We start from the raw sequence: 12,762 nt of genomic DNA, 5'->3' as shown, positions 1-12,762 counted from the left end.
CTCACTGTAACCTTATTTTTTGCTTTTTTTAAAAAAAATTTAAGAAAAGGATTAACGAGTCGAAATTAAGTTTTGTGGTCATCAACATTATCCCACAAATGCTGTCAATTGAGCTTAACTTGTATTGAACCCGAAATATTCCTTTAACATTAATGTGATGAAACATCACAATGTCAAATGCTTGGATAATGCATTCAAAGTCATCCAGTAACTTTACTGTAATCATTCAAAGGCATTACTTATAACAGAACTCTTAAAATGAGAAAAATTACAAAAATTATACCATGAACATTACCAGTTGACCTACAGGAACATGTTTGAGCATGGTTCTAGCAATGCTAAGGCCATGGGTTCAATTCCCAGAGTAGACACACACATACCGATAAAAATACATACTGTAAGTTACTTAGTTTAAAAGCATCTGCCAAAGGCGCTAATGTAAATGCCTAATATATACAAATTACAACACAAAATACATGTTAATCTCAATGTAAGTAGCACAAAATGAATTGATAATACTTTTGGCTGTAGCGGCATGGCATACATCGTAATGTTGTCTCTATGACAAGTAACTGGTGCCTTAGCCATGAAATGATCAGTGCAAGTTTGATAGATACATCCAACTGATCTCTTTCTGTCCCTACAATTCTTTCTATATTTTTATCAATCTTTTCCTTTTTTCTTTAGTCTACTGTTTTCGGCCCCTCGTTTGACTTCTTAAGGACGGACAGCAGTCTCTCTGGCATGAAGTAGGGCCTGTCCGCTGTGCCATCATTGCGTTCAAGATCCTCCACTATTGGAACAACATTTAGTTTGAGACAACACACAACAACAGTATGATTTGATCTGTAGTGTACATTGCCCCCAAAACATATTTAGATATTTAAACCACATTTAATAAGTACAAAATATCTAAGTGTCCCAATACGTTTTGGGGCTACTATAAGTGTTTATAATATATAATATAATATGAACCATTTGCCAATAAATATTAAAATAACAGCAGGAATAGCAACAAAGTGAGTAAAATTTATTAAAGCACTGGGAGATCACATTTACAACATGCGAAGATTGAGTAAAGTGAAGCATAGAGGTAGAAAAGGAGGCAATAGAGAGGCAAATAGCGACAAATATCAGGCCTTGAAAAGGTTGCAATCTGTCAATACAATAACCAGTTATAGCAAACCAAATATATAAGTATTGTTGCTTTGATTGTTTCTTTTTAAGCCAACTTACTTTTGGTGCCACTTGTTTTTTTTGTTGTTTTTTTTGTTTTTTTAATCTCCACTATAAAATTATCACATCAGGTAACACAATTCTCAGATATATTTGCACAAATTATTACAAAATAAAATGGTTTGGTCTTGGCTAGTATGACTGTAAACAGGTTTTTTTTTTTTTCGGTAGTTGATGTAAACAGCGATACTGCGAAATCTTTTTGCATTCTTCAATATGATTAAGACATTGATAAATAACAATAATTAGGCACAAGTCGAGCACCTACATTACACTTTTACACATCCTTATATCAAAAGTTTCAACATAAAACACAGTCACATTATACAAGTGCTATGTAGGCATATCTAATGGGGTTTAGGTCCACATAACAAATTTTCATCCATACAAGCAACTCATACTGGGTCTCATTCACTAATCATGCATACACGCATTATTGTTTGAAAACCGAAATCATGGTTCAATAAGTTTTGCGAAATTTGTATAATTTTATTTTTTTTAACTGAAACCACATAAATAATAATACTAATAAAAAAAATAAAAAAAAACAGACTTCTGGTGGCCTTAGACACATGGAATATGGTTAGCCGTTTTTGACTATATATATTAATACTATATATATTACAATGTAGGCTAACATTTAATTATTTGTTATAAATTGAGTAACAAAGTGACCCTACAAAAAGTCAAACTTATTTCAGAGTAACAAAAAAATTATGTGTTATGGTTTGATCTGGATAAGTTCTGCATAGAAATGCAGCCAAACATGTGTAGTGTAGGCCTATATAAAAGATGAGTATTGTGTCTCAGTTACGTATAAAAATTGCACACTTGGCTTTAGTCAAAAATCTTGCTTTAAGTCGAGAGTGCATCTTTAGAGAGCATAAGGGTACGTTTGCAGAGAATGATGAATGGCTGCACAGGAAAGGTTGTGTGGAAAGCTCTAATATGGATATGGTTTGGGTGTGTATTATGGTAATTATAAACACGCTTCCGCATTTAGAATAATCCAGATTCATCTAGGTTAAAATGTGAGTAACAAATGTGCGTACGCACCTGTTCTGAACAGTGTTGGTATAATCCGATTACAAATTAATTAGTTACTGTAAGTTTATTAATTTTAGGCAAAAAAAAAGTAGTGTAATAATTACATTTTAAATTCTTGCAATCAGATTACATTTACTGACTTTCAATTAATTTAGTTACTTTTAAGTACATTACTAGGGTAACACATTCGTATTTCTAAAATAATATTATTTATGTAAATACATTTAAAACATGAATTATGTTCATATACATATCAATTAGCATTTCTGTGACATTTGAAGGGTGTATGCCCCCAACAAGTCATTGTAAAGCCCAATGTATGCTTCGGTCAGACGCGAACACTGAGCATCTGCATACAGGATGTGTGACGTAAATTTCGTCATCAGCAGAGTGCTCCAGCACTGAACACACATAGCTCGATTTTTCTAACCGCAGGTCTTTGAACGCATAGCATGTGCATGTGCATGCGCCTGAATTATTTGCACTAATTACTGGGTCCACAAGGTGGCAACACTCACATTTGAGCCATTACGGTCATGAAGAAGCACTAGAAGAAGATGTAATCACCTGTTACATCTTCTAGCACTTCTTCATGACCGTAATGTTATGACGAGCAATTATTTAGTTATTAAGAGCAAGACAGTTCTCAAAATCTCATCTTATTATTTGAGTAAACATTACGACTCAAATGACGAGAGGTTCTTTCCAATGTATACTAATGGCTTACCAAAGCCACCAAAGTGCAACAGTTTCCAACATACTGAAATTAACTGGATTCTCTGAAATATTAACAACTTCACTGAGAGGAAGGTTGAAACAACAACAGTGAATGTGCACATAAAGTGGTCAGGAGATACCTGCATTTGTGTAACTCGAGTCCAAAGAATATAAAGACATCTTCATGCGTCTAAACTCCTGAGGAGAAATAGTCCAGTATCTCACAGCAGTTGTAGCGTGCATGCGCCAACCATCTGTGTATTCACACAGTAAAATTAAGTATACTTTGACAGGCTCGTGTTCAACTGTGCGCAGATGCTGAGCGTTCATGTCAAAACCGAAGTATACTTTGGGCTTAAAGGAGAAACATGTGGTGCTGAGTGTATGACTTGTGTGCAACAATGAACAAGGATGAAATATAGACATTTTGAATTTGTTGAGCAGAAAGGTGTTGTAGAAAGTAACTTGAAAGTAAAGTAATTAGTAATATGATTACCTTTCAATGAGGTAATCACAAAGTAATCTAATTACAATTTCAGAGAAGTAATTTGTGATTTGTAGTGGATTGCTTTCTTCGAACTGGTTTGCATGAAAACCTTTTCAACGCACAAAGACTACGAAATGACTAGTTAACGAGACCCACTGTGAGTACACGACAGTTTCTGTCCTATTTTAGTGTCATGCCATCCATTATGACGAGCAATTATTTAGTTATTAAGAGCAAGACAGTTCTCAAAATCTCATCTTATTGTTTGAGTAAACATTACGACTCAAATGACAGGAGGTCCTTTCCAATGTATACTAATGGCTTACCAAAGCCACCAAAGTGCAACAGTTCCCAACATACTGAAATCAACTGGCTTCTCTGAAACATTTAACAACTTCACTGATCTTTGTACAGCTACTCCTGAGGGGTCAGCAGAGTATCACTCTCTTGAGGTCCATTTTCTTGAGGCTTTGGTTCCTCTGGTTCTTGTTCTGGTAGGTTCTCCACCTGTGGTGGTGATTCTGCTTGTGGTTGAGCCACCTGCTCCTCCTTGTCGTCAGCATCTACTTCCTGTGGTCCATTTTGATGTGGGACCACTTGTGGCATCTCGGGCTCTTGTGTTTGTGTTGTAACCAGTTCTTCAGGTTTCTCCTCTGCGGCTGCAGGTGCATCTGGAGGTTGTGTTTCTTGGGGTGGTTCTTCACTGTGGGTCTCCTGATTTAGTGGTATCTCTTCTTCTTGGTCCTGCTTTAGAATGACCTGCTGTTTAAGCTGTACCTCTCCGTTCTCCTGCAATGGGACTTCCTCCTCAGCTTGTACCTGTATGACAGGCGTCTCTGCAAGGTCTGGTTCCTCTGTGCTTTTTTCCATAGACAAAATCTTGTGCAGCTCAGGGGACATGAAAAATGGCTTGTCAGAAGAGCCGTCATTTCTTTCCAGGTCCTCGCCTTGAGTTTGAGATCATTATTGTTTTTAAATGTTAGTGTTTCGAGAGAGCATGTAGCAGATAGGAGCACAAGGACACATGATTGGTTGAAATCATGTTGAAGAGACAGAGAGAGAGAAAGAAAGAAAGTAAAAATGGTTAGACACAAAGCAAAAGCCCCTGCAAGCATACGAGATCTGAAGATGTCACTGAGCGCAGCAGTAGGGTCCCATTCATTTTCTTCAAAAAAATGTTGATATTTGCTTCTGTAAAAGCCAAAAGTCAGTGATTTCAACCTGATTTAAAAAACAAAACAAAAAACTACACTACCCATATTTCTGAAGAGAGCTCCACCAATCAGAGAAGTGGCTGTTACTATGGAAATGTTAATCCCCCCAAAAGAGCCCAGCAGTGACCGCCCATCCCCATTGCAAATGACATAATCGAGTCACTCTCCCTACACTCTCAAACAACTTATATATTTGTATATGTTCGAATATTTTGCAATAAACTTCAAATATATGGTATTTGATTTATAGTCAGTACTGTGAGTTTTATAGTTGTACCATCACTTCTGATTTGATAAATAATTTACAATGCTTCATGGCATGGCCGGGTCTAAGTGGGGGTGGGCTAAGGGGCAATGCTTTTTCCTTGTTTGTAGATTTTTCTAGTCAGATGGCAAAAGACCAAGGAGGGTTAACACTCTTTACTGAAGAATTTTGTGAAATGCTGATGGAGAAAATGAGTGGGAAAAATACTTCAGGCTGCTGAAAAGTGGGCGAACACTGATGCGCTCAGTTGCATTAGAGAAAGAACAACAGTTAAGTGATAGAAAAAAAGAGCAAGTTTGAGCACTGGAAATATATATATTTAGCTGATGATTAATACAATAAATAACAAACATCTGTGAAACATACCACACTAGGGACTGGGTACAATACAAATCTAAACACAACAGCTGCTATTTACCAGAATTCCAAAGCACTGACATCTAGTTTGACAGATTTGTTCATTACTTATTTATCTTGTGAAATAAATACAGTAGCTTCACACTTACAGAAACAGAGGAAGAGTGTGTCCACACACATGGCGTATACACTGAAGAAGCCGTGGGCAATTAGATAGGCGCCAAACACCACCGTCTGCGAACAGAGGGAAACAATTATAGCATAGTCGGCACATGGAAAAACTGGTAATAGTTCAGCTTCCTGTTCCATTTACTCACCAATATAGGCACCCAGTAATAGTTAAGGGATGGAGCAACTTCCTCCACTATCTTAATCTTGCCAGTGAAAAAGAAGAAGGAACAAATTCCTGAGAACAGGAAGAGAAAAATGCTAGTGCATGCTGTTTTACATGGGAGAACTGGAATGTGAGAAGACATTTCCACCCGAATAACCTGTGGATTGATGTGGCATCTATGTCAGTCCAATCACTCACCCACAATTCCAACGATGAGAAGTTTGCCCAAAAATAAGAGGAAGTCTGTAACCTTGTCAAGGACTGCCACACTTTAGTAGAGAAAAAGTTAAGTACAAGGATTAAATCCTGAAGTGTTTATTTGTTTGTTTGTTTGTTTCTTAACGCCATGCCAGCTGCGATGGCTATTTTCATGGCAAAACCAGGTTAAAATGAAGTGTTTATTTAATATTTTTCTCATTCATACAACACAAAAGACTCTCAAAGATTTCGATCCAGCAAGCACTCACCGGACAATGTTCCTCATCAGGAGAAAGAATGCATCTCTGGCAGACGTACAGAAATTTTTGCCATATATTGCCACCTGCAAACACAGAAATCCTGATTGAAGTTGAGCTTTGGTTTAACAGTGGCTACACCACTAAAATAGGCACTACTGATGCTCCTTTGCTAGACAGAATCCTAACATGCCGCTTTCCCACTAAAATGGTGCTATTGCTCATGCCGAAGCGAACCTCTCTCAGACTGAGCCTGCGCTTCTGAGTTGAGTGAATTAGGGCATAAATGACTACATTACTGCAGTCTTTGTTTATGAGTCTTACGAGGTTTGAGAAGACATTTTAACATTCAAAGTCAATTGATTCAGCATCATGAGCTGCTTTTTATGCAGTGTTGTACGTTATGCAAGTGTGCAACTAATTAAATTAATGGCAAACAATTCATACGTATGGTATTTATAAATAAAAAATATTGTTTAGACTGATGTTGCCACTGTGCAGTGCATAATACATAGGAACAGGATGTCCGTCAATTGAATGTCGCATAGGACATTTCTAAAAAGCTTTGTTGACTATAAAAGGAGTGAGCTATAGATTTATTTTACATCAGCCTTGCCAAATTAAGTTGTTATTTTGAAAAATTTACTTGTAGCGGACATTACATCTCACTACCTGGCCCCTGACATTAGCGGGAGCAAGATATCTCCTGAATTGCGACCAGCAGGGGCCAGGGTGGAACTGATTTTTCCGGCACAGAACCGTCTTTCCTGCCGTGGAAATGAAAAGAATGGTTCCAGATTGGGCACCAGCACCCTGTCCGTGGAAAAGCAGCAACAAGGTCAAAAGGTCATCAAAAGGGAAATAACGATGGATGTACCATGATATAGGCATTTCTGTTGAGGAACTTGATGAATTTCTCTAAGCACCAGAAGCAACACTTTAAACAGCTGAGCAGGAATTTTGCAAACTTATTCTGGGCACCTGGAGGAAGAAAATATAAACAATCAAGTCTAAAAGCATATAGCACACAGAGTACATACCATGAACAAAACATATTGCCTTACGAAAATATTTAGGCCACGTCCACACTAATAAGTTTTCATTTGAAAACAAATCTTTTTCTCTTCGTTTTGGCCTTTGGTGCACACTGAGACAGCATTTTTGTCACAAAAACCCCCGAAGCTTTTCAGAAATGCTCTCCCAAGTGGATACATTTGAAAACAGTGTCTTTGCATTGCAGTGTGGAAGGGGAAACGGAGATGTCTGAAAACGATGACATATCTGTTGTCACGTGACACGGTCATGTGATCCATTCAACCCAAAACTATCAAGATGACGGCCCATGTTGTAGCGGCAATGTTGTGTCTGCTCTTCACTTTGATAGCATTATTAAAGATAAATGTTACTTTGTACAACCTTCACATTGAATTCCTTCAAAGGTGATAGGAAATTTACTCAGAATTGCTTTCCGGTGATGGAACATGAGGGCAATTGTGTTTCAGACTGTACATGGAACGGCGATTTTTTGTATGCGCAGTAAGGGGATTTAAGAGTTTTCATACATTTCAGTGTGGACGAGCAACTGAAAACGCTTGAAAAAGGCAGTGTAAATGGAAAGCCTTTCGAAAACGAAAATGTTTTTAATTATATCCGGACTACTGTGGACATAGCCTTAGACCTCTTTACTTTTCCAACAATTGGTTGTTTTGTAAACATATTTCAGAAGTCACTCAACACATAATATTTGCACAAAAAACAGGTGAGCTGAGGCTACATCCACATTAATCCGGATACATTTGAAAATGGTGTTTTAGTTTTCGAAACACTCCATCCACACTGCCGTTTTCAAAAGTTTCAAAAGTCGTCCACACTAAAACGTATGGAAACGCTTAAATCCCCTTACTGCGCATGCGATCGCCGTTCCATGTACAGGCTGAAACGCAATTGTCCTTGTGTTTCGTCGCCGGACAGCAATTTCGAGTAAATGTTGCGTCGCCTATGAAAGAATGCATTGTGAGGGTAACATTTATCTTTAATAATGCTCTCCAATTGAATAACAGGCACAATAACACCGCTACAATGTGGGCCGCCATCTTGGTTATTTTGGGTTGAATGGATCACATGACTGCATCACATGACAACAAATGCGCCATCATTTTCAGATATTATGTTTGAAAGGCACATCTTCTGAAACTCAATGATGAAGAAAAAAATGACAACAATGGAGCAATGAAACCTTTCAACTTCTGATCCAGATATTCCAGTATGACCCTGATAACCTGGACGATGGCGAGAATAAGTGACCCAAACGCCAGAGAGCCAGTGTGATACCTGAAGAAAATGCGAGGGAGAGTGTTTCCATAAATTCAATCTATTATAAGAATGAATTTTTTATGTTCAAAGACAAAAACAAAAAGAAATTGTCAAAGAGTGGTGAAGAGGACAAGGTTTTGGTCACACATGAAAATGGAAAGTGTTACTGTAATCACATACCTGAGGGCCCGTCCCAAAGAGTTGAAAACAGGGTACGCAGGGATGTCATCAGGCTTTTTGAATGCCCAGTAATAAGATGCAAAAGCCCCTGCCAGTGTGGCCTGCCCCAGTGCTGTCACGAAGTTGGCACACCAGAAGAAAAGGAATAAATTATAGAACTGGAACAGAATCAGGTACTTGTGGTATAACGTCTCTCCTCCATAGAATGCAAACAGACACTCAGCATCAGCGCATTCAGTGGTGATATTTGAGCTGTTGAAAGTCTGTGGAAAGAACCAAATTAATGCAGCTTCATGAAAATGAATTCAGACTGTGTTCGCAAAATATGCTATACAAAACCAACTGGTTGCATAAACTTTTACATTTAAAGACCCGCACAGAAACTGCGCTTGCATAACTCAGCTGCAGATTTATGCAGAATTGAAAAATCCGTCATTCATGTTCATCTTTCCCTGTGGCATGACCATATCATGTATCCTAGATATGGTTTCTGGTCCCATGGAAACCAGGAAGTAATTGCGTTAACATAAACAATGGTGAGCGCGATTCATTGGTTGCATTTTCACTCTAAAATGACATTTTTACTCCACTAATGGTTAGGTTTAGGGTTGGGGTTTGATTTAGGGGGTAGGGTTAATAAAATATGCATTCCTGTTGACTGTATTACATAATTTACAACTAAAAACACACCTCGCTTTTGGCGCCACCTTGTGGACATTTCACCTGCTATGTGGTCAATAACACTTCCAGCTTCAGCCACTGGGGGCAGTTTGAATATTGGTAAGCACAGATAAATTTCAGTAGCAGAAGTTTCAACCTCCTGTTGCTGAATTCACAGTGTAATCAGTCTGAGCCAACATAAATTAGCCAACAAATAGTTACAATAAATGTTTTTATAAAGAGACAAAAAATTAGCATTTAATATTTAGAACAAAAGTGCACTTACCTCAGGGTTGCAGGTGTCTCTGGAATATTCACACTCTGTAGTATTAAAAACCTTGTACACTGGCTCATTGGAAGTTGACAAAAATCTAAATAATTGTTAAGTATTTAATATAAATAGAGCTCAAAATTGGCTTTATGGTAATAGTAATCATCTGCATTCTTTACATTTTTCCAACACATCTCAAAACAGACTGTTTTTGAGGTAGTGATTGTTTCGATTACTCAAGCTCAGTGCAAGATGACCAACAGCAAATGCTGCAAACACAGTGCAAATAGCATACTATTGATTTTACTATAGGATACACTGCGGTGATGGCCCAGTATGCGATTACCAGAGACAGTAGGGCAAAGGTCAGCAAGGGGTAAAACAATGATGACATCACATGACCGATGGCTCTGAAAAATAGATGGGATTATTAAGACTTCCTTTCTAACAATCCCTGTTAACCTCATTATTATTCCACGACTTTAAGCCTTGGTTAATCCATCAAATGCAGTAATAAAGCTTCTGTTTGACTATTAATGCAACCAGAGTACTCAAAGAAGCAATAACATGGGACAAATAATAATATGGGACAAATTAGATAAAACCATCAACGCCATCAACAGATCTAAAATACAGGGTGTGCTCAACAGTAGAAAGGTAGACTGACCTGCTGGCCTCTTTGATGAGTGCAATGGCAATAAAGAGCCTCTTCCTGAGGAAGATGAGGAGGAGAATGATCACCACTTCCACGATACACAGAATGATCACTGTGTTGGACAAAAGAGGACAGGAAACAATAACATATAATGCATAGGAAAACAAAGAAGTGATGAAATCTGATTTAAAAGGAGTTAAGTGCCACACTGGAACAAAATTTCCAGGATTCACAGGTGTTAATGAATTGCACATGTGTTACTAACAAAATGCTCACTCACTGAAAGCAAGCCAGGTCTGCTGAATCTGAAAGTATACAGAAAAGTCTGTCTGTAGACCCAAATCCTTGATAGTGACATCAGAACCAGCCTGTCCTTTCAGACTGGCATACTGCATATAACAATGGAAAATACCTGCAGAAGACCAGAAGATAAACATCATAAATAAATCAAATGCAAACAGAAACATTTCAATATTATCTGTGGGTGAATGCCATGAAACGTGTCTGGGTCACATTTCACCCATAAACACCTCCAAAGCCAACCTGAAATATTTTAATACTGCCATGCAAAGGTAAAATGCAGGAGGTTTGGCTTAACTTTGCACAGATTCAGAGAAAACAGACAGTGAACTTTTCAGTGTTGGGGTAATGTGTTTTGCATTTTTAAGCCATTATACACAATTATGTACAATATAAAAATATCAGAGCTGTCAAAATTAACGATTAACGCATTTACCATTAATACAGCATAAACCAGCATAAACACTGGTTAGAGGGGCGGAACCTTGTGATGTGTCCACCTGGACTCATTACACTGACGCACACACCACAAACATACACACAACAGATGGGAGAGAACCTCTTAATGCTATTTGTTGTATAAAACAAACCCAGATGGGACTTGTGACAGAAAGCAAGTACTTTGTAGCCTCTGTAAAGCACAATTTAATTACCACAGAAGTAGGGCCCTATGATATCCATTTTATTTTTTTCCAAATTCTGTTTTGTTTTCCCAAATTCCGTGTTTTCCGTTTTGTTTCCTCTGAATTCTGGGTTTTAAAGTTTAATTACATTTTATCATTAAAAATCTAATCAAATGTATTAATAGAATTTTAATCAAATTAAAACAGAACAATTACTTTTTAACATATCATTGCATTATTTTTATTAAATGAAGAGCTTCTATACTGATCCTCACAGCACAATCCAAAACGCAACATTTGAGGTTTATTTATTTATTTTGTCAAATACAGTGCTGCACAGTAGAGCATCACAGTATCAATGAAAGCAGGAAATAAAATCTTGCTTGTGAGATATAATGTAATAATCATTGATATATTATTAGCATTATTATTACTGCTACATTAAATATTACATTTTACAATACAGAAGTAATATATTTCTGTCACATTTTTTCCATTTCAGTCATCTAGTTAAAATGGACTTTTATTCTGACGTTAGCAGGTCGTCAAAATATTTCATGATACATCAATCTGGAATGATGCCATTTTAAAGTAATTATTAGGTCAATACACTAACTCTTTTATTTGTAGACAAGGGTGTAGATTTGGCTTGAACATTAGGGAGGGGTTACAGTGTGAAGAATTTACATGTTTCCATTGATCATGGTATAAATATTGGGGGGGTTGTACTTGCTTGTTTTTATTATTGCGCGCCTGCTGTGAATGATCATTACAGTGGGTCAGCAATAAGGGAAAAAATTTATTAGTAGAAATGTGATAGTGGCTGTCATTTAGACGATTTATGTATTTTATTTTGTATTGAAAGCCGACTTGTATAATTGTGCAAATCACCACTCTAACTTAATCTCTATGTGTGCTAATGCTGTGCGAATGCCGGTCATGAGATATTGTAAGTCAGTGGAGAAGTACATCAATCAGTGCCGGTGTTCTGACAAACTGTGCTACCTGCTCAGGATGTGCTACCAGCAGTAAAAACAGTGATATGTAAAGTTAAAACATGGGTAGCACATGTCAGGAGGCACGGGAGAACCTGTCCGTTTGTATTACAACAGCATGAAATGTGTTAAAACCCTAGGTAGCACATCTTGTCAGGCAGATAATACCTATCAGGATGTGCTACCAGCATAACTATCAGATAGTGTGATATGGTGTGAGGCTGTAATAAGCCCTAATCCTACCCCAAACCCTAACCCTAAAATTATGCGAATATGGCATTGGTAGCATATTCTGATAGATAGCATATATTTTCAGGACACCGGTAATAGGAGTCTTATTGGGTGGTATAGTAGTAACTAATTCGCCCTGTGCATAAGAGGCTTAGGGTTCTTATCCGCCCAAATGCAACTTTATATTTTAATTAACAAAGATTGCATCCGCACCTCAGTGGATGTATATCTTGAGTGGGGACACATTTGTTTGTGTTTTTCTATGGGATTTGACTGGAAAAAAGCACAAGCTGTGGAACTCGCAGCAACAAGGAGCACTCGCCGCCCATTCTTGATTCCTCAAGTACATCACTGCAGCATATTTATTAGTAGTCAACCGAAATGGGTTTTTTAATGGCCGATGCAGATATCCAAAGAGCAGG

The 12,762-nt window shown here is 37.6% G+C and overlaps 1 protein-coding gene across 3 annotated transcripts in view; it reads right to left on the bottom strand.

Moving 5' to 3' along the window:
• Positions 1-38: 38 nt before the first annotated feature.
• Positions 39-12,762, bottom strand: part of slc44a2 (solute carrier family 44 member 2) — a 36,952-nt gene continuing 24,228 nt past the window's right edge. For 2 of the 3 annotated variants that reach the window (XM_051707722.1, XM_051707721.1), the window contains exons 11-22: positions 10,472-10,603; positions 10,204-10,303; positions 9,854-9,946; positions 9,552-9,636; positions 8,606-8,868; positions 8,349-8,443; positions 6,990-7,093; positions 6,125-6,198; positions 5,856-5,926; positions 5,641-5,729; positions 5,473-5,557; positions 1,010-4,434 (exon numbers count right to left, since the gene is read on the bottom strand). In XM_051707722.1, coding sequence (XP_051563682.1) covers positions 3,902-4,434; positions 5,473-5,557; positions 5,641-5,729; positions 5,856-5,926; positions 6,125-6,198; positions 6,990-7,093; positions 8,349-8,443; positions 8,606-8,868; positions 9,552-9,636; positions 9,854-9,946; positions 10,204-10,303; positions 10,472-10,603 — 1,724 coding nt within the window. In that variant the 3' untranslated portion in view covers positions 1,010-3,901. Of the gene's footprint in view, positions 794-1,009; positions 4,435-5,472; positions 5,558-5,640; positions 5,730-5,855; positions 5,927-6,124; positions 6,199-6,989; positions 7,094-8,348; positions 8,444-8,605; positions 8,869-9,551; positions 9,637-9,853; positions 9,947-10,203; positions 10,304-10,471; positions 10,604-12,762 lie in introns of those variants that run through there. The other variant, XM_051707723.1, reaches the window with a different exon arrangement.

This window comes from Myxocyprinus asiaticus, chromosome 9 (genome assembly GCF_019703515.2).
Source record: "Myxocyprinus asiaticus isolate MX2 ecotype Aquarium Trade chromosome 9, UBuf_Myxa_2, whole genome shotgun sequence".
Lineage (NCBI taxonomy): Eukaryota > Metazoa > Chordata > Actinopteri > Cypriniformes > Catostomidae > Myxocyprinus > Myxocyprinus asiaticus.
Note: the sequence above shows the minus strand (reverse complement) of the source record. Positions and strands in the feature narration are given on the sequence as shown.